The 19,885-nt window shown below is 42.6% G+C and overlaps 1 protein-coding gene across 2 annotated transcripts in view; it reads right to left on the bottom strand.

Moving 5' to 3' along the window:
- LOC117552049 (neurogenic locus notch homolog protein 1-like) overlaps positions 1-17,911 on the bottom strand; it is a 49,458-nt gene extending 31,547 nt beyond the window's left edge. For both annotated transcript variants that reach the window (XM_034225244.1, XM_034225245.1), the window contains exons 1-3: positions 17,675-17,911; positions 16,854-16,935; positions 140-402 (exon numbers count right to left, since the gene is read on the bottom strand). In XM_034225244.1, the coding sequence (XP_034081135.1) occupies positions 140-402; positions 16,854-16,935; positions 17,675-17,732 (403 nt within the window). In that variant the 5' untranslated portion in view covers positions 17,733-17,911. The remainder of the gene's footprint in view (positions 1-139; positions 403-16,853; positions 16,936-17,674) is intronic.
- Between the last annotated feature and the right edge of the window lie 1,974 nt (positions 17,912-19,885).

The following is a 19,885-nucleotide window of genomic DNA, read 5'->3' as shown; positions in this document are numbered from 1 at the left end:
TCTACTGTATACATACTGTACATATGCTGCAGGTAAGTTAGGTCAACAACTAAAAATGGATCTAGAAAAACCAAGGTTGACCCATCAGATAATAAGAAAGAAAACACTGTTCTGCTGTCATAATCCTGTTGTTTTCTACCTGACCATCCAGGGGGGCAGCGGCACTTGTACGTCTGGAGGCTCTCCAGCTCGCAGGTGCCTCCGTTGCGACACGGCGAGCTGATACACACGTTGTTGATGGGCGTCATGCAGCGGCGGTCGGTGTAGCCCAGTTTGCAGGTGCAGTTAAAGTCCACCGTGTTGACCTTGGTCACAGCGCGACACATGCCGTCGTTCATGCATGGCGATGTGGTGCACGGGTCATGAAACTGGCACCTGCTTCCTACGAATCCATTCCAGCACCTGAGGAAACACAGGTAGAGAGGTGAGCAACAAGAAGGCGAGAAAGGAGAACATTGCATCTATGAGAGAGAAGAAATGATTCTGCAAACTCTTTAGCATAGCTTTGACCCTCATTTACAGAGTGACAAAGACAACATATATTGTACAGCTACTAACATACCTTCAAGCTTTGCAGATAATGGAACAGGCATTTTGAAATGGCATTTGGGACTTTTGGCCACATTTAAGTAATAATCAAACAAAAAATGATGATGAAGACTTGTGACGGCGTTGGATTTGTACTAGACGCCTCAATATTTTCGCCTTCGTGCCCTTATTGTTCTGAAACTTGTGACTGTGCTGATCTGTGGCCTCCTTTTTATTTTTGCTTATATTATAAATGAATAGCTCCTTGTTTAAAGAGCCTATCTTTGTTTATATCATTTTTATTTGAGTTTATTATTAGAACCAACCTCTTACCAAGAACACCTGGTCTTGTGTTGCTTCCCTTTTATCCAAACGAGCTGGGGACGTAACATATATGGGTATAAACAGTTTACTCAAGATCATCAAAAAACTGCTTCTTTCTAGCTTCTCATAAATATAAATTATTTTTTATTTATTTTCCGCCTTTAAAATTAGCATCACAAAGAGTGAAATTGGTGAAAGGGAATTCCCTAAAACTATTTTCATCCATCCAATCTTCGATTTCATCTCATGCAGTACGGATTGAGGAGTTCACAGGGGTAAGACAACACTTCAGAGGAGCGAGGGCCATCTCTTTGTGTGCTTATAAATCAGCTGCTAACCAATAGGAATAACGGTCCACTCTTAAAGGACGTTCCTGTCTCTGCTGTTTTTTACGACACGGCAAGACGACCATGAGAAACTATTCTTTAAACGGGACATTCGACTTCCTACCCTCACCCCCCCCCCCCCCCAAACAATGTGTTTCAGGCTGTAAAACAGAGTGATCTGAACAGAGGGAGGAGGAGGGGACAAACTCCTGTGATGTTTCTCACAGGTCGTGTCTGAATCATAAACGCAGCTTGGACCCCAGCGAACAAGTTCCCAGAGAGAGAGAGAGGAAGGTGGAGCGAGAGAGGGGTGGGGGGGGGGGCTGCTGGGACACATTCACACATTTACAATTACAATGTGAGGAGTTGAAGGGTGTCCCCTGAGGATACGCACGGCTTAACAAAGGGGCCACACACACAGAGCTCATACCTACACAGTGTGCAGTCATTTACACTTACACACACACACAGGAAGATTACACACAAGTACTACACACATAAGTTCACAGTTACATGCACATCAAGCTGTGAAGGTATGGGTTATCCGATAAAATGTTCCCATACATTCAAATATAATTAGAGTTATATCCGAGGTGTCTATATTACTTATTATGTAAAAGTGACATTTCCTTGTTCCAGCTTGTATGTGTGATGAAATGCTGATTTTGTCTTCTTTACCTCACTATAAACCAGTGTTTCTCAAAGTGGGGGGCGCAGAGGCATGACAGGGAGACCAGAAGAAAAAATTGTTATTTAAAGAAAATAATAATAATCATAATTTGAAAAATGATTGATTCGAAAATAATATAATACAGTACAGTACAATAACGTCTGGGTCTCTGTGTTTCATTCAAGCTCGGCTCTGTGTGTGTGTGGAACGAGCCATTTTGTGTATGTGAGCGAGCAACCCTATGTGAGGTCCACACACCACCTGTAAAAATAGCATTTTACCCCTGCTTACACCTATATGCCGTGAGCTGATTATCGAGCCTTCATTGTAACAGTTGCGGGTACATTGTGTATTTGCGTGGGGAGTGTTGCAGTAGAAGAACATTCCACTGTAGCGCCCGGTACATTAATGGGAAACCCTAAATGTTTGAGCACCCTCTATGAAACGTCAAGCTACCCCACAGCACCCCCAAAATAAATCTCTGGCGCCGCCACTGAGCCTGCAACCCCGTTTTGAAGAAATGTGCAGTGCAAAACAGGCTCAGCCACTAATGCTGTGATAAGACACACTTTGCCAAATATCAGCATTTTCTTTGCAAAGTGGCAAGTCTCCCTTGAAAAAGAGATCAATGATCTCAAGGGATACACCTGGGTAAATAAAGGCTTGAAATGAAATGAAGTATTATAACTTATTGTTCTAGCAAAGTGTTTTTTTTTTTTTAAAGGAATGCTCACGTTCATATTGATGTATTTTAATAAATGTTAACTTGGCCCATTACGTGACTATTTGTGTTGGGGGGGCCTGACTTTTTTTTTTCTCCAAAGGGGGGACCTGACAGAAAAAGTTTGAGAACCACTGCTATAAACAGACATTCTGTTCAAATTAAAGGTTTCTTAAAACAGGTAGTCATACAATAACGTTGCCTTAATAGAATCAGATAAATGAATCACTGTACTGCAGGTGTTTCATCTGTAAACATCTTATTAAAAGAATGGGTTAAATAGCTAGCATTGTTTTGGTAAAATGATGATATGATATAAATCTGTTAAAATCTTAACAAATAAGCAACTATGAGTTTGACTGGGTATTCACTGCTAACTGTCAGATATTTCAATGCAGTTTGTGCGTCAGTGTATGGAGGTAATAATGCCCAGCTCTATTTGCAGCTCCATTTGACACCAGAAACAATCACCTCCGACATGCCACATTGGACCCTCCGCGCTGCAACATTCCCATATTCATCAACTTCAGGGATTCAATACTGTTGTCAACAACGCTGGGTGGTCATGGATGCTTTGTCATGACAAAAACAAAGCATCAACTTAACAGCACAGGAGAAAAGAACAACAACAAAATCTGCAGTAATTGGAATCCTTGTTCCTAATCTGTCCTATCCAGGAGTAGAGACACAAGAAAAGCATCAATCATGGCACCTTCAGCAGCTCTCGGGGCTGAAATGTGCTCGCTTTGACCTTTTTGTCGGCACTCATTCATCCTGAGGACAAGGCAGCATCTATGCCACAGTGTTTGAGCTGCAAGCCAACATTACGGAAACTTCAAAGCCTCTTGCCCCCACCTCAACGCTTGTTATTTCTCCCTCCCCAGAGAGGATTTGCTCCTGCATCAGACAAGGGATGGGGAGAGGATGAAACGGGGGAGACTGGCGCTACCCGACAGATTTCTGGAAAGTGAATTCCTTCCTCAGAGGGGAACGTCTAGAAATTGAAATTCCTTAAGACTTAATTCTTGAAAAACAGTTGTAAACTTTGTAAACTGGTGCGGTTCACTCTCACACAGAAACAACATTGTGCATAAAACATCCTGTCGACTTCAAAAGCGGCTTTCCTAACGACATTAAAAACCGGCATTACTCTCAAATACCTGAACAGAGCCAGAAAGTCTGTTAGCCCCGAGGGGCTCACATGGCCATGTCCCCAAACATTCCCAGGGGGTCCAGTATGTGTTGGTGTGTGTATGTGTGTGTGCAGAGCCATGAGTTGTAGGGACAGGGTTGTAGGGACAGGCGTGTGTTTGGACAGGGTCTCCCTCTCAGGGGATTAGGCAGCCTAAGGACTGTGGTAAGGAAAAGAAAACATCACATGCCAGGCTGCCTGCTGCACAAACAGTAGTAGAGAGTGGTGGCATGTGAGCACGTAGAGAGAGAGCGAGTGTAATTTAGTCTGGGACCACTGTAGCATTAAGGTAAAACAAGAATTGGCTGAAAGTCAAGTCTGTTAAGTAAGAAATTATTTACGGTGTGTTTTCTTTACAAAACAGCTCCCAATATCACTTTAATGTTGGTGATAAAGGTATTAGTATTTGACAGAAAACGAAAGTCGTAGAAAAACAGAAGTTTAATCAGATGGAAAATTGTTACATTTATTCTATTAATAACTTGAAATACCTTAAAGGTCCCATGTCATGCTTTTCCGGTTATTACCCGTCCCCTTGTGTGTTATGTAGCTTGTTATGCATGTAAACCGTCTGCAGAGTCACAAACCCTCAAAGTACACCCTGTAGGGAGTAAAACTCTAACACAGAAAAGACCTGTCTGTGCTGCCCCAGAACGCCTCGTTGGAGATTTATCTTTTTCCATTGTTTTCTTCTTATAGTGTATAGTGACGTAACGTCCTCACACACACACACTCAATCTTTTCTCAGCTGCAGCTCCGCGGATTTCTTAGCCTGAACTCAGCCTGAGACGGCGAGACGCGGCGGGGCTCGTTCTGAGCACACACCTGCAGGGGATCTAGTTAAAGGAGACAATTTCAATTCGAAATTCATAGGGTCCGTACAATCAGAAGACATTTTTGTTTCTCAGCCTGTGGAGTGAGACTATGGAACAGTGTGAATGTGGAGCTAAAGCGATGTCCAGACATTAACCAGTTCAAGAGGAAATACAGAGAAATTATTTTCTCGAGGGATGGGGAAGGTGTTTGACTATGTGTATATGTGTGAGTATGTAGGTGTGTATATGTATGTGTGCATATATGTATATCAGTGTATGTATGTGTATATGTATATATGTCAATCAACAGGTAAAGCAGATTAATAATACTAATAATATCAATAATAATGCATACAAATGATAATTATTGCAGATTATAGATTATAAATAAATCATTTAGGGACAAGGGGGTGAGATTAAATAAATTATACTTCTTCTCACTCCTTTTCGAACACTAGATGTGGCACTGTTTATGTTGCTAATGCTGTTGTTGTTGTAAATGTCATTTTTAGTTTTGATTTCTCTTACATGACTATGCACTGCAACATTTGTTTTGTAATTATTTATTTTACTTGTTCGAAATAAATGTATCAATCAATCAATCAGGCTGTGTCTCGCTGTCTCGCAGATCCCCCGCAGCAACCAGGAAACGACACCAGTAAGCCAGCTCCCACTGTCCGCTCCAGCAGCGAGCCCTGCAACGTCCCGCCAACACGGCACCCAGACCCCACGCAGCATTCTCATCTGTTTGTCATTACTGGCGTAATTTTCTGGTTGCTAACAAACGCCATTGCAACACATAAACACTGATGTTCCACTATAACGGTGGTGGACTCATCAGAACAGAGTGGGCGAGCTGACCAATCAGAGCACAGTGGGCTCACAGGGAGGGGGGGCAGGAGCTCCAACAAGCCGTTTAGGACAGAGAGTGAATACACATGGTATACAGAGATGCTGTATGAGAAACCAATGTGAATTTGGATATAAATCTATTCTAGTATCCCTCAACAATGGAATTATGATCAGTAGAAATGGCCAAGACATGGGACCTTTAATGTAACTAGCACTTCCTGTTTACTTTGCACGTCAAGGCTTTTTGTACTTCTGTTTGTCTCAATACTTGTTCTTGCACTGACAATAAAGTTAAATCTAGTCCAATAAGAATGTCACACACTGTCTTTTACATATAATTCTGAATTAAGGACATACTTAGAAGTTAATGTGATAGTGAAACTGCTCTATTGGTGTATTTGTAGGCTGTTGTTTCACATTTAAACTTCAACATCAAGAAGCTGTTGCACTTTTCAAATGTTTTGTCATTGTAACTTGTGGTGTAGCTGTACATTCTTCTACATAATATCTGAGCATCTGTACTGTCCCTTAAGAGGACAGTCGGAGAGTGTGTGTGAGTATGTGTGTTGCATGGCCGGGGGGGGGGGGGGGGGGGTCATTGGAGAAAAACAGCAGATCTGGCTGCTAGAAGGCCAGTCCAGTTAAGTCCCAGTGGTGGCGGGTGCTGAGGTCGTGAGGCGCCACACGAGCTCGCTGGAAAAAGGCCGCAGGGAGCAGGTGCGCATGTTAATGAGGAGACGGCAGCTGCTGGGCTGGCCCGGCCATTCATCCCCTCCTTCTCCCCCCCCACACCCCACCACTCTGCCTCCTTCCTCTCCATGGCACCCCATCCTACCACTGTCCTCAAGCCTAGACAGAGACAAGGGCCATGCACTGCAAAAAAACAAGCTTAATTACTTGTAAATGTCTTTTTTTATGTTTTTTTTTCTTCATTCTTATTATTTCATATGTTGTGGACCAAAAGTCAAATAGACAAGGACTTAAAAACTAAAACATATTTCAAGAATGCAAGTGATTAAAGTTGAAAATGGTTGTAGAGTTAGACATTTTTTACAGTGTTGGTGTCTGAATGGCCCGGGCTCCCCCCACCCTTCCCTACACTTAGCAGAGATATGAGGAGCGAGTGAGGAAGAGGATAGAGAGGGAGAGAGAGCGGAGGATGAGTGGGCCCGTTGTTTTTTCCCTCGCCATTCAGAGTTGACCACAGGCCGAGCGTATTCAGCTGTTACACCTCCTCTGTCCTCTCTTTTGCCTCTCTCCAAAAAAGTGTTCCTAATCGTCTTTCATTACATATGGCTCATCCCTGAATTTTCCCCCTTTTTTTCTCATTATTGGTTTCACTTCCTCTGTTCAAAGTTGTATGGTAGCTGGCATCCGCTCGCTCCCCAAAACCCCTCTCTTCTCCCACATCTCCAGCCCTATTCCTTTTCATTTGAAAGACACCACATTAGGATTTATAAGTCTCTACAGACTACTGCTCACTCCCCGGACAGACTTCTTTCCAAGTTACTGCTCTGCAACGTTTTAGTGGTCTGTGATGTTGGAGGCCAAGCGTAGGGCAAAAGAAAAGCTTAAAATCCAAAACACACACACTAGCTGCGGGACAAATAAAGGAGTCTGAGAGAAAGGAAACTGGAACTGGTTTGGTTGGGTTTATCGAGGGGTAAAGGGTTTCCAGTTCAGAAGGAATTTTGGGAGTCTCCTGTCCTGAATCTTAACGCTGAGGGTAGCTGGCAGCCTCACTTTTATGGATCCTAAAAAAACCTGGCACCAGCTTTGAAAACCTGGCACCTGCCCGCGCAAAACAGCCCAACGTCTCACACCGAGGCCTTAAAGACAAACAGATAGCGCCCCCGCACCCTTACCTCTACACACATGGACGCACTGTGCAAACACACTCCTGCTGAGGCGCAAGCAGTAAGTCAACTGTAGCACACGCTAGGCGAAGAATGCCAACAGTTTGCTCTTTAACTTGGCGAGGGACTGTCAAATACATGCTCAGCACAAAACTAATTTTACAGGCAGCGGGCTTAACTGCCTCAATGAGTGCACGATCGTATAAAAGAATAAGAGAGGGGGGTTGAGACAAAAGATATTCTACGACTCTTTTATGGAGTCTTGGCTGTATTCAAAACAAACAGAGAAAAGCAGCTGCTCCAACAAGAGAAATCTGCTGGGCTGGCGAGCGGGATAATCTCAACAGCAGCAGGTAAACTGGGCTGCTGGAAAGGTAAATAAAGAAGACATGAAAAGAGGGGCACAAATCAGAAGCTGAGCAAATATCAGGTGTGGGGAGGTATCGTATAACAGCAGGACAGCAGTGGAATTATCTCCTCTGTGAGGCTGATACTGTTATTATCCTCTCTGTCATCCCTGCCCAGGAGCACTCATTGTTCTCCTTTGCGCTCACTTCTTCTTCAATTGCTGCCGCAGTAGCCCGTGGCAACAGGTTTGCGACACTGATGGGATGCATAACAGGGCCGGGCGGCGGCTCGAGCCTATAGCAGATGTTGTGGTGACATCTGACCCTCGGCCAGGCGTCACTGTGAAGGGGCTTTCCTGCCAATCTGCCATCTGCCATCTTTCTGAGGTCGCACACAGATGGAGACGGAGGCTTTGAACGTAATGTGCAGACTACACATGTGCACTGTATACAAATAAACCTGGAGTGTGCACACAGATTTTGGCAGCTGTACAGACCCAAATCTGTATCCATTTTAAGGAGCTTAGAGAATTAGGTTGTGCATTTATTGAGTTATTGTGCCATGTAAAGCTCTGTGGGAGACACAATCACTGTCTGGTTCCATTTCTGTAAATTACTTAATAAGGCTGTTTTAGGATTACTCTTTGTTTATCGTTTTTTTAATTTATTGCATCAAAACAAATGACAAGAGATAACTCATGTTAAGGCTGATAGTAAACATTTAAATGGGGTTTATTGACACTTGGATCATTTTACTCAGATTTGGAAATAACCCGTATAATTTCTGATAACACTGTACTGCCAAAGTACGGTGTTACGGTGTGGGCCAAAAGTTTACCAACTTTATTTGGAGATAAAACTGAAAGTGAAATAAATAATTATGCGGAATAAAAACGAAATTCCTCCACATCAAGTGAGGGGGTCGCATGCGGCCTCCACCTCCTCTTTTTGCTGCCCTCAGATTAATTGATAAATAACGTAATTAATTAAAATTCAAATAAAAAAATAACGAATCAGTAGTACTGATACCGTCCACTAGACGCCTAGCCAAATACCGCAAAAATAATCTGTGACGCGTTTGTGTGTATTGTGTTTGTTTCCCGGGAAACACTCACAAGAAACACCGGCTGTTGTTATGCCTGCAGTGACGTTAAGTTGCCGCTTGTAATTATGCCTTTACAAGCTTAAAAGTTGTATTTATCATCTGAATTTGGCAAAACAAGTTTAATATTCTAAAAACCAAGACTTTGTTTATTTGAAATCAGATGAAAACAAACTGTCACGGACCTTGCCGTGTTATCTATGATTACTACGCTTTTCATTCATAATTTCAGCGGGAGGGAGGGGGAGGAGTGGTGCTGAGGAACAGCAGAGTGCGGGCTGACAGGTGTCTGTGTTGACATTCCCCTTATTGTGCGTCAGCAGAGACTGGCTACAAGTGTCTTAGGTAGGTTCAAGTTAGACAACTAATGTCTGGGTTAGTGTTCATGACTTCATGTTTATGTCATCTTAATGTTTAATCTTAATGCACACACACTTTCCGTGCTTTCCAATAGTTTAAAATAGTTGTATTCCACTGTTAAATAACGTGTTAAATTCAAACATGCCACTTGTACAAATTAAATAACATTTCTGTGAACTGATATTTGTTTAGTGAGCTTATTAGAGGATGTTCCCTGAAAGATTGTAAAATGTCAATGAAGATGTCAGACTTAGTATATTTGTTAATAATTACATACAATACATGGAATGTGTGTGTGTGTGTTCCAAGTGAATCTGCAGCCCCCTGGTGGCCAGTACATAAATTATGTGGCCCCCACCACCAAGTTGCCCATCCCTGCACTAAATGAATGCCAATTAAATAAATAACAGTGTTTTGTTAGGATACACTGCTGTTATCCTGTAAAATATCATTTTAAATGTGAAATATTTCCATTTGAAGACTTTATCTGGACCTTTGGCAAGATTAATTAAATAAATAAAATTAAAGAGATATAAAAAATAATCTGTGGCTGAAGCCCTACTAAGGCATTTTTGGTAGGGATGCACGATAATTATCGGCCCGATAATTATCGGTCCGATATTAGGAATTATGACGTCATCCCGATAAACCCGATACCAGTATTAATAGCCCCGATAATATACAATATATTTTTGGGGTAAAAAAATAAATAAAAATACTGCGGTGTGGGTGGATTGGGATGAGGGGCGCTTGTTTTTCACTCGGCTCCTCCCGTTTTGCCAGTACTGTGGTATTAGTGGTTTAGGAAGAGGGGAGTTTTTCACAAATCCAGCGCTCCCTAACTCATGCCTGGCTGTGACGTAAATGGTGTGCGGCCGTGAAGCCAGGACAGTAAACAAACATGTCGTCGGTGGTATGGGCGTTGGAGCTATGTGCAACTCAAGGCATATGCTCGAACGGGAGCTGCCTGGACGCTGCAATCATGTTGCGCACTATCCGTGCTGAGTGTGCTGACTTTTCGTACAATGTCCCACTGTCTGGCTGTCTGCATAAAGTCAAGTGCTCGGCGCAGTTGTGGCGAAATGTCGCTCCTCTGTTTTCATTTAAGCAGCTCCTTATATCTGTTAGCGCAGCTAGCTAGCACCAGATGCTAACAACAACAATGCACGTAAGGTCTCTCTCTCGCTCGCTCGGGCCACACATACACACACCCTCCCGGTCCTTCAGATGGCCAGTCGGTGCCTGCCGGTGAGCGTGGAAGTGTGGTCTGCTACAAGCGGGCGACAGGAGCGGGGCTGTCAGCTTGTTGATGGTATTTTAAACTCGATGCGCTCTGAAACTACGGGGCGGCCGAGGGAAAAAAATACACATGCGTTAATCGCGTTAAAATAATTAGTGGCGTAAAACATGTTTTATTATCGGTATCGGTCTTGAGAAGCAGGAAGTTATCGGTATCGGTTTCAAAAAACCAATATCGTGCATCCCTAATTTTTGGTAATTCTTTTTCTTTTTGAATATCCTTCTTTTCAAAGAGGATGTCCAAAAACAAGTAAATACGTTTAAATAAACCAGAGATATACTGTAAGACTGTGTGTCCCTCTCTCTCTCTCAGGTGTCTCCTCCAATGACACGGAGCTTCTAAAGTGTGTTATTGGAGCATGTTTGTACCTCTGTCCCCTCCTCCCCTCACCCCTCCTGTCTCCCCACCCGTTCTCATTTCCTGGCTGTTTGGTCCTGTGCCTGGCCTAAGTCCCCTTTAGTCTGGTCTGATCTGTTTTAAAAGCATTGTCTAAGGGGGCCTCTCTCCTCCTCTCCTTTCCTCCACACTTCCCTCTCTTTTCTGCCCTCTTTAGTGTTTTCCCAGCAGCAAATAGTGGCGAACCACTGTGACAACTCTGTGGAGAAAATCAACACTGAAACGAATCCCAAAATTCAGCCTAAATCCCACAGATCGAATGTAGTGAAATATAAATAGCTCCTCGCCTAAAACCAAAGCTGGCACAAAAAGTCGGCGTGTTGTTTGTTGTGGAACTGAAACCAAAGTTACCACCCAATCCCCATTGGCTAGAGAAATTACAGGGGAAGACTGCCCCTCGTTCCCTCTCCTTAGTTACATCCATCCTTCTTTACCTTCCTCTCTAATCGTAGAGGGGAGCTGACCTGGCCAACCCACATCTGGCAGCCTCCATTAGAAACCCTGTTTATTTGGGAGCGTTATGGACACAGCCCATGGGAAAGAGCCAGCTCCCCCAGGGAGCAACCACTCTCTGTGTGTGTGTGTGTGTGTGTGTGTGTGTGTGTGTGTGTGTGTGTGTGTGTGTGTGTGTGTGGTGTGTGTGTGTGTGTGTGTGTGTGTGTGTGTGCGTGGGTGCGTGTGTATCTTGAGAGTCTAATGACTTCTGCCACTGCCTACTTTACAAGGCTGGGAACCACTTACAGGCTTTACGGGTGTCTGAAGGTGTAGCTACCGGACTCTCAGGTTGTTACTACTTGGCGACTTCAAAGTTTGTGAGAGCATGCCAATATGTACCATTACTACAACCTCCCCCATAAATCTGCAGACTGGGATTAGATTGTTAGCAGGCTTTCGTTTCAGATTTTAGAAGCTGTGTATATTAATTGAATTGGTCAGCTAGCCAAATTACAAAATAAAGTGGTGGCTGTTTGCCGATTACTGATAAACATGTCTCGCAAGCCAGTATCTAACCTCTGAGCCAGCAATGTTTTAGGGGTGAACTTTCTCATTATGTGTTAGCTACACATAATGTCACTTTTGAATAAAATTCTTAGAATAAAAAAAGGTAAATTGACACTAATGTGGAACATTTGAATATTACTTAAGTATGTTATTCAGCATTAACTCTTGATGAAAGAAATAGATGTTCTTATTTTTAGTGCAGGGCTTTTCATAGTCTGACACCAGGTGCAGTTGTAACTGTGTGATTCAACTTGAGCCAACTTTTGGATCAGCCCCTTTTTTCCAATGCACCCATTGATATGCAGACAACTATCATTGGTTTACAGTAATAGCCTACTGAAGACAACTTCAACATGTTATTATTCTAAGTAAATGCTGGGGATATTGGGCGTTATTTTTCCTATTATTTCTAAGCAGATTTAAAGATGTATATTAGAAAAGAAATACAATACAAGAAAGACAATTACCTCCTTGGAATGTCAGTGTGTTAGGATTTGACAAGTTATAACTGAGCCCTAGAAAAGTATTATTATTAGGTAATCCTGGCTAAACCATGGCAGCTTGTCCTGTTTAGATAAATGTTGAAGCTTTAAAAGCCTCAAGGAAACGTTTTTTTTTCTAGTGACAGCAACCATGATTGGTATCAGTCTTACGATCTGTGTTGCTGCTTAACTGAACAAACTGCTCTACTTAACCACAAAGGCATCATACTCCATTTTCCTAAATATCCTGTTAGTGAGTGTGTATCAGGCAGACTGAAAGCTAAAGGCACACCTGGCATTCAACGCAGATCTGTTCCAGTGTGGAGCTGAATGAGCATAACCACAAGTAATCATGGGTATTATGGAGAATGCTGTTGTGTGGGTGAAAGCACGTCTAAGTTGTTACACTATAACCCACAGACAGGTGGTCTGGCTGAATGAAAAAAGAAATGAGGAAGTGTGGTCTGGAGTATGCCCAATGTCTTTGTCTCTCACACACACTGAACATACACACACATTCTGTCAGTCCTCTCAGCCTGCGATTAAAGTTTATGTGATTTATCTTGGCATGTGCCAACCAGGGAGGCTCAAATATCATTAATCCTCCGCACTGAGGTTCCCCACCACCAAGTCACTTCATTCAGCCCAAAAACTCTGACGATCAGCCCTCTCACCAGCCCCGCTCCTGCCAAAGGGAATCCAACACCGGCGGCAGCGCAAAAGCCTTGCGCTGTGTGTTTCTCGCTGTGTGATGATATGATCAGATACGGCACCTTTTCTTCCCTCAGGCCACTGGGAGGTTGTTTCCTCACTCTGAATGGATGCATGGGGGGGTGCAGTAGTGTGTGTGTGTGTGGGGGGGGAGATAGACTCATCTGACCGGAGTGAACAGAGGTGCCATTAAGGAATCCCAAGAACCGGAGAGAAAAGGACTCACTTTCATTGAAGAGGGTATAGTGTAGCAGTCGCTGCACATACCAGCAGGAAGTTAAAGACTGTTCGTTATGTTATCTAATGCAAACACTAAAGTTTCATTTACTTTCTTTTTAATCAAGGTTTCCCAACCACGATAACATTTCAACATATTTTTCACATGATAGTCTGCTCATGTCAATTACAAAGGAATGTGAAAAAACAAATTGACTACAATTTTAACAAATAAAAACTCCAAAAATCTCAGGTGATGGAAAGTTGGTAACCCCAACTATTTTAGTGATGCGTCTGAAGTGATGGATATGAAACCTCAATACATTTGTAAATACATTTCATTTTTGAATCCGAAATCTGTCAAATGTCAGTGATAATTATCTATGTCCAGATTGTCAGTTCTTGTTTACTTATTTATCGATCAGGTTTAGCCAGGTCCAAATAAAGAAATCAGTCAGGTTTTATAATATGTGTGCTCATTTAAAGTGTAGTGAATACTGATGAATATATAAGTTAAGATGTTTTGTCAAATAAGGAGGGATTTTGCAATACACAGTATTGAAATGAATATGTTGAATAGTATTGTGGTATCTGTCATGTCAAAAAGGAATCATCTACGCAACTCAAATCCTACATTTACCAGCCGTCACTTTTTTATAACTATGTTTTATGTCAACCGGTTAGAAGAACATTTTAGTCTGATTGTGGAAAACAACAACTTATTGTCAATGAAATACAAACTAATCCAAATGTATATTAAAGCCTTTGTAAACAGATTGATTACATAATAAACTAGCAGCTCAGGCTTTTGTGTTCAACAAGACAAAAATGCAAATGATTCTTCTCTACTGAAACATTAGAAGAGTTTCTGTTGTATCTCAAGTATGGCCTCTCCATACAAACTTGAGGCTTTCATCTGCAATGAGAACCTAAATCCTAAATCATCACGTGACTCCCGGCAATCAACAGGCTGTCTGCTGTATGTTTTCATCACGCTGACTAACTGATGATGAAGGTTTGTGATCTCTCAGCAGCATCCTTCCTCGCCCGACATCTCTCATCCCTCCTGGCAGAGAGAAGCTCTTTCATTCTGGCCATTGTGCCACTGGAATGGAGTTATTTTTCCTGGTCCGGATCGACTCGGCTCTGTCACTGCTCTCTCCTGCAGCCAAGCCTCTGCTGTAAATGAGAGGCCTCCTCCAAGCTCTTTGGAGATAACACTTCAGTCAGGATCTAACAAGGCCAGGCAGGCCAGATACGAAGAGGAGATGGTATTTATGGTATGGCACGTCAAGTAGGCAGGCATCTCTGTCAGACCATATCAAACTGAAGCTTCCAATCCCACTTACTTGACCTCGACATAACTCTGGAGTTCAAGAGCGGCGGCTTCTTGACTAAGGACAAACCAAGTCGTAATCCAGCCAGGAATGAAGCGAGGCAGGGAGCAAAAAAAACTCTGCATTGCGTTCACTAATAAATTATTGTCATATTGTATAATGTCTCATCTGGTTATGACAAAATAATCACAGGCATTTCCTCAGGGTTATCTTGGCTTGGGCCTGAGATGTCAAAACTTCTATAACAAACTGCGGGCATGGGCTTTGAAGACTTGGGCCTTTACCAGAGAGGATCTAAGCCTTAGTAAAGAAGCTATTGTTTGGATTAGGCTGGATCCTACCAAAATCATTTTTAGCTTGAATACCAGCACTGAAAGTGTGGATACCACAAGCTCTGGTGCACCTCAGCTGGATTTCCCTTTCAGTCATTTCAAAGTTGACAAAGCAATCCTTTAATGAAGAATTCTCATGCAAAAACAGAAGTATTCTTTGTTCCTTCCAAAAGATTTTGTCAGCAATATTAGTCTCAAGTCTCAAATTGAAGAACAACCATCACCTCCTTACATAAAGGACCAAGCAGCAGCTGGTTGAATCATCACAGACACATTATACATCTTTAGAAAGCACAAAACCTCCCAATTTCTAAAACAATAAATCACCTTAAGAACCTGATTGCGCCACAACAGCAACATTCTTTTTAGGGAGGTCAATCACAAAATAACACTAATCGAAAATAATAGGCGAGAATAAACTTTTACATTTACTGCTGTCTTTAGTGAGTTACATTTCAGAAGAGAAGGGGTTCATAACTGTAGTCCAAAAGAGATAATAGTTGTTTGGAGTATGTCAGTTTTGGACTTGTGATCCAAGAATGAATGTATGTTTTGGTTCAAACAAAAGTACGAAATCTAAAGATATTGAGTTAGCAATAACATATGACAAGAAAGAGCAGGATATGTTCCCCTTTGCAGTGTACTTTGTACTTCTGGTTAACGCTGCAATGATTAGTTGACTAATCGACAATTAGATAAACACATCGCCTAAGACTTGGGGTGGCTATTATAAGTATATTATTATGTATTATCATTATTTGCAATCAGCTGAACTTCTGACAATGATCCTCATTCATCAAACATCGACTAATTGATCAACCAAGTTTTCATTTCACCACTAAGTTGTTGCAGTCAATATTTTGCTGCCTGAACTTGATGAACCTAAACTTTTTCTCCATGCCCTCTGGTGGTACAGTGAAAAATAGCGCAGCAATGTTTTCAACAAACACATAAAGCCTTGTTTGCCCGCTTAAATCTTTTCAAAACTGCGAGGATGTCCATCTCCATGTTTAATTGGAGAAGACTGAGGAGTAGGACAGTGAAGGGGCACAAGGATGGCTTTGTGGCCCAGTGAGGAGGTAGGGAAGGTGGGGAGTTGAAGGGTATGGGTAGGGGGGGGTTTGTGTGATTGAGGGGTGAATAATACAACCAGAGCAAATTAAGATGTGGTGGGGGGCCAAGATGGCTGCCTGGGTCTTGCTGTCTCGGAGCAGTGACCCAGTCTGCCCAATCATTCCCCCGGTCAGCGAGCCCTGCGACAGTAAGATGACACTGGCTGATCTGCTCATGCCAGGATGGAAATAGAGCCAAGCGTAAAGTAGGCTATTGTTGTAAAGACGTGGAAAAAAACACTTCTGTGCGGCTTATTGGTTTACCCGGATTGAAAACATCTCCAAATAAAAAAAAGGCAGAATGTAGAACTTGTTTCCATTCCTTTAAGCAGGTTAAAAAACATCTAGCCGATGCCATCTGTCTAAGGGAATGAGAGGAGAGAGAGAGAGTACTGAGGGCCATTGAAGAGGGGACACAATCCCAGGAGAGAGGAGGGGTTGTGAAGAGAGGGGGGGGGGGTTGAGGACAGGGTCTGAGGGTCTCTCTGGGAAGCCTCACCCAGATTAGTCACACAGAATTAATCGCAGCGGAGAACAATGGTAGCCGAGCTTCTGGCAACCCCAGCTGTCGCTCGGTGGAAGAAAAGAAAAAGCAAGATTTAGGGCTGTGAGAGGGGAGAGTGTGGTGGCAGCAACACACAAACACACTCTCTCACAGTGACCCCTGTCCTCATCAATGTCCACTCATTTCTGTCTCAGCTCTCTGACCATTCACCTACAAGAAATAGCAACACTGGTGTGAGCTTTTTCCCCCTTTACAGCCTTCACATGTCAACTAAAAATCTGAGTCATGTCAAATTCCAAAATCACACATTTCTCTGCAGGTATTCCTCACCAAGAATCGGTCATGGGGAAGAAAAAACTAAACTTACTTGCACTCTCCATTGCCATCTGGAGTTGCTTCACACCTCCCCAGGTTCAAACACGACTCCGTGGGCATGGAGCATCTTAGACCTGCAAAGGAAAAGTTTTAATACACCTGTTGAAACTTTTTTAACTTTCAAAAAACGTAACGAACCAGTAACTATTTGGGGGTTTTATGTGATGCAGCAAATATGTGTTTTCCTTCAGTGAATACTCCATAAATGTGAAGTCTAGGTGTGACTCTTGCCACCTCAAAAGAGCAGTTTTTGTGGTAAACAGGGGGGCTGACACTGGTTTGGCAGTGGCATGCTCCTCTCTGCAGCTGTCCCAAAAAGAATGTGCCATTTGAGGAGTAACACTGCTTTGCAATAATATAAAACACACACACACACACTGCTCTGAATGCAAACTTCAGAGGCATGCGTTTACATACTGAGAACAAAGTTGAGTGTTTGCTGGACAAGTGCGCCCAATCTGCCCTTGCAAAGTGAAAAATCTTGGATTTATCCAGTTTGCAAATCAGGAGAGCAGGAAAGCTGTGTTTAAGATGATGCCCACAGTTGCATGAAATCGCACAATTAAGCAAGTAAGTAAGTAAGCTTAAGTAAGGCAAATTAACAGTAAACTGAGTTCACATGGAGGATGAGTCAAAGCAAATTGCTACACTTCAGTTTCAGTCCATCAGTTCACAAAGCAGCGAATGCAACAGGTTCGAGTCAAACTCTACACTGAGTCTTCAACACACACAATAAGTATAATAAGACATTTTATCTTACTGATGAAGACAACAACACATACAGTGAGTCCCCCCCCCCCTTGCGCCACTTACCTCGTGTTAGTGCTATCAGCGACAACAAGAAAGTTAGTTTCACAAAGAAAATATGCATTCCTTCTGGTTTAAAATGGTTGAACAAATCCACGCGGGTTTTTCATAGATCCGATAGTGTGTCTTCCTCTCTGTCAGATAAAAAAAAACGACTTTCAGTTCATCCTTGAGTAGATCCACAGAGAAAGTAAAAGCGGTGAATGCGATGAACTCCGAGCATGAAATGTTGTCACTTCAGATCCCGGCTTGGAAATGACTTGAGGGGACGCAGTGCTCTATCCGCTGCACTGAGGGGCGTAACACACACAAACACAAACAAACACGCGCACGCACGCACGCGCGCACATACACACACACACACGGTCACAAAAATCACACGGTCAGTCTACATAGACAAGCACACACAAGTTTTCTCGTTTTTTTTGGGCTGGTTGCAGCAATTAGTCTGGGCCATGGTCTGTGCCCGCGGTTTCCATACAGCACTTACTTAGCTGTTGAAGGAAGTTTTTCCATTAATTAGCACTTATTTATTAAATATTATGAATATGTCTTTATTATCAGGCTATGTTCCACAATCATTCAAAGTAGCAGTGATAAAACCGCTTCTTAAAAAGCACAACCTCGATCCAGAGGTTTTAGCCAACTATAGACCTATTTCTAATCTTCCGTTCCTCTCAAAAATTCTTGAGAAAGCGGTCGCAAAACAGTTGTGTGATTACTTAAAAAACAATGATTTATTTGAAGCTTTTCAGTCTGGCTTTAGAACACATCATAGCACAGAGACAGCTCTGGTTAAAGTCACAAATGACATTCTAATAGCCTCTGACAAGGGACGTGTCTCTATTCTTGTTTTGCTCGATCTCAGTGCTGCATTTGATACTATCGACCATGATATCTTATTGCAAAGACTAGAGCACTTAGTTGGCATACAGGGAACTGCTTTAGACTGGTTTAGGTCCTATCTATCTGAACGCTCTCAGTTTGTACGTGTCAATGATGAATCTTCCACGCAAACCAAAGTTAGCCATGGAGTGCCACAGGGCTCAGTGCTCGGACCTATTTTGTTCACATTATATATGCTTCCGTTAGGCAATATTATAAGGAATCATTCTGTAAACTTTCATTGTTATGCGGATGATACTCAACTATATTTATCAATCAAGCCTGATGAAATTAATCATCTAAATAAAATTCAAGACTGCCTTAAGGACTTAAAAACGTGGATGACCTTAAACTTTTTGATGTTAAACACGACCAAAACTGAAGTTATTGTACTTGGCCCGAAGAATCTACGAAACAAATTATCTAAGGATATACTAACTATGGATGGCATTAATTTGGCCTCCAGTGAGACTGTAAGGAATCTTGGTGTTATATTTGATCAGGATTTATCCTTTAACGCCCACATAAAATCAATTTCAAGGACCGCCTACTTCCATCTACGTAACATTGCAAAAATCAGGCATATCTTGCCTCAAAACGATGCAGAGAAACTAGTCCATGCATTTGTTACTTCAAGGCTGGATTATTGTAACTCTTTATTATCAGGGTGTACCAAGAAGTCAGTCAAGTCGCTTCAGCTGATTCAAAATGCTGCGGCTCGTGTACTAACCAGAGTTAGGAAAAGGGACCACATTACTCCTGTTCTGGCTGCCTTACACTGGCTCCCTATAGAACACAGGATAGAATTTAAAATTCTTCTTCTCGCCTACAAAGCCCTTAATGGGCAGGCGCCATCTTACCTTAAAGAACTCATTATACCCTACTGTCCTACTAGGGCATTGCATTCCAAGAATGCAGGGTTGTTGGTTGTTCCTAGAGTCTCTAAAAGTACAATGGGAGCCAGAGCCTTTTCTTATCAAGCTCCACATTTGTGGAATCAGCTTCCAGTTTGTGTTCGGGCGGCAGACACCCTATCCGTTTTTAAGAGTGCGCTTAAGACCTTCCTTTTTGATAAAGCTTATAGTTAGGGCTGATTAGATCCAGCCCCTAGTTTTGCTGATATAGGCTTAGTTTGTCGGGGGACATCTTACTTCTTCCTTCTCTCTGTCTATACCTGTGTACTCTCATGTTCCGATTAACCCAGCTTCCCCAAATGTCTTTCTTTTTGGTGTCTATATACGCCGGGATCCGGAGTCATGGATGATCCTGCGCTCCTCTGTCCTGGATCGCGAGCCCTGGATCTTGAGTCGTGGCTGTGGTCCTGGATCATAG

Source organism: Gymnodraco acuticeps, unplaced genomic scaffold (assembly GCF_902827175.1).
Source record: "Gymnodraco acuticeps unplaced genomic scaffold, fGymAcu1.1, whole genome shotgun sequence".
In the NCBI taxonomy this organism is placed as follows: domain Eukaryota; kingdom Metazoa; phylum Chordata; class Actinopteri; order Perciformes; family Bathydraconidae; genus Gymnodraco; species Gymnodraco acuticeps.
Note: the sequence above shows the minus strand (reverse complement) of the source record. Positions and strands in the feature narration are given on the sequence as shown.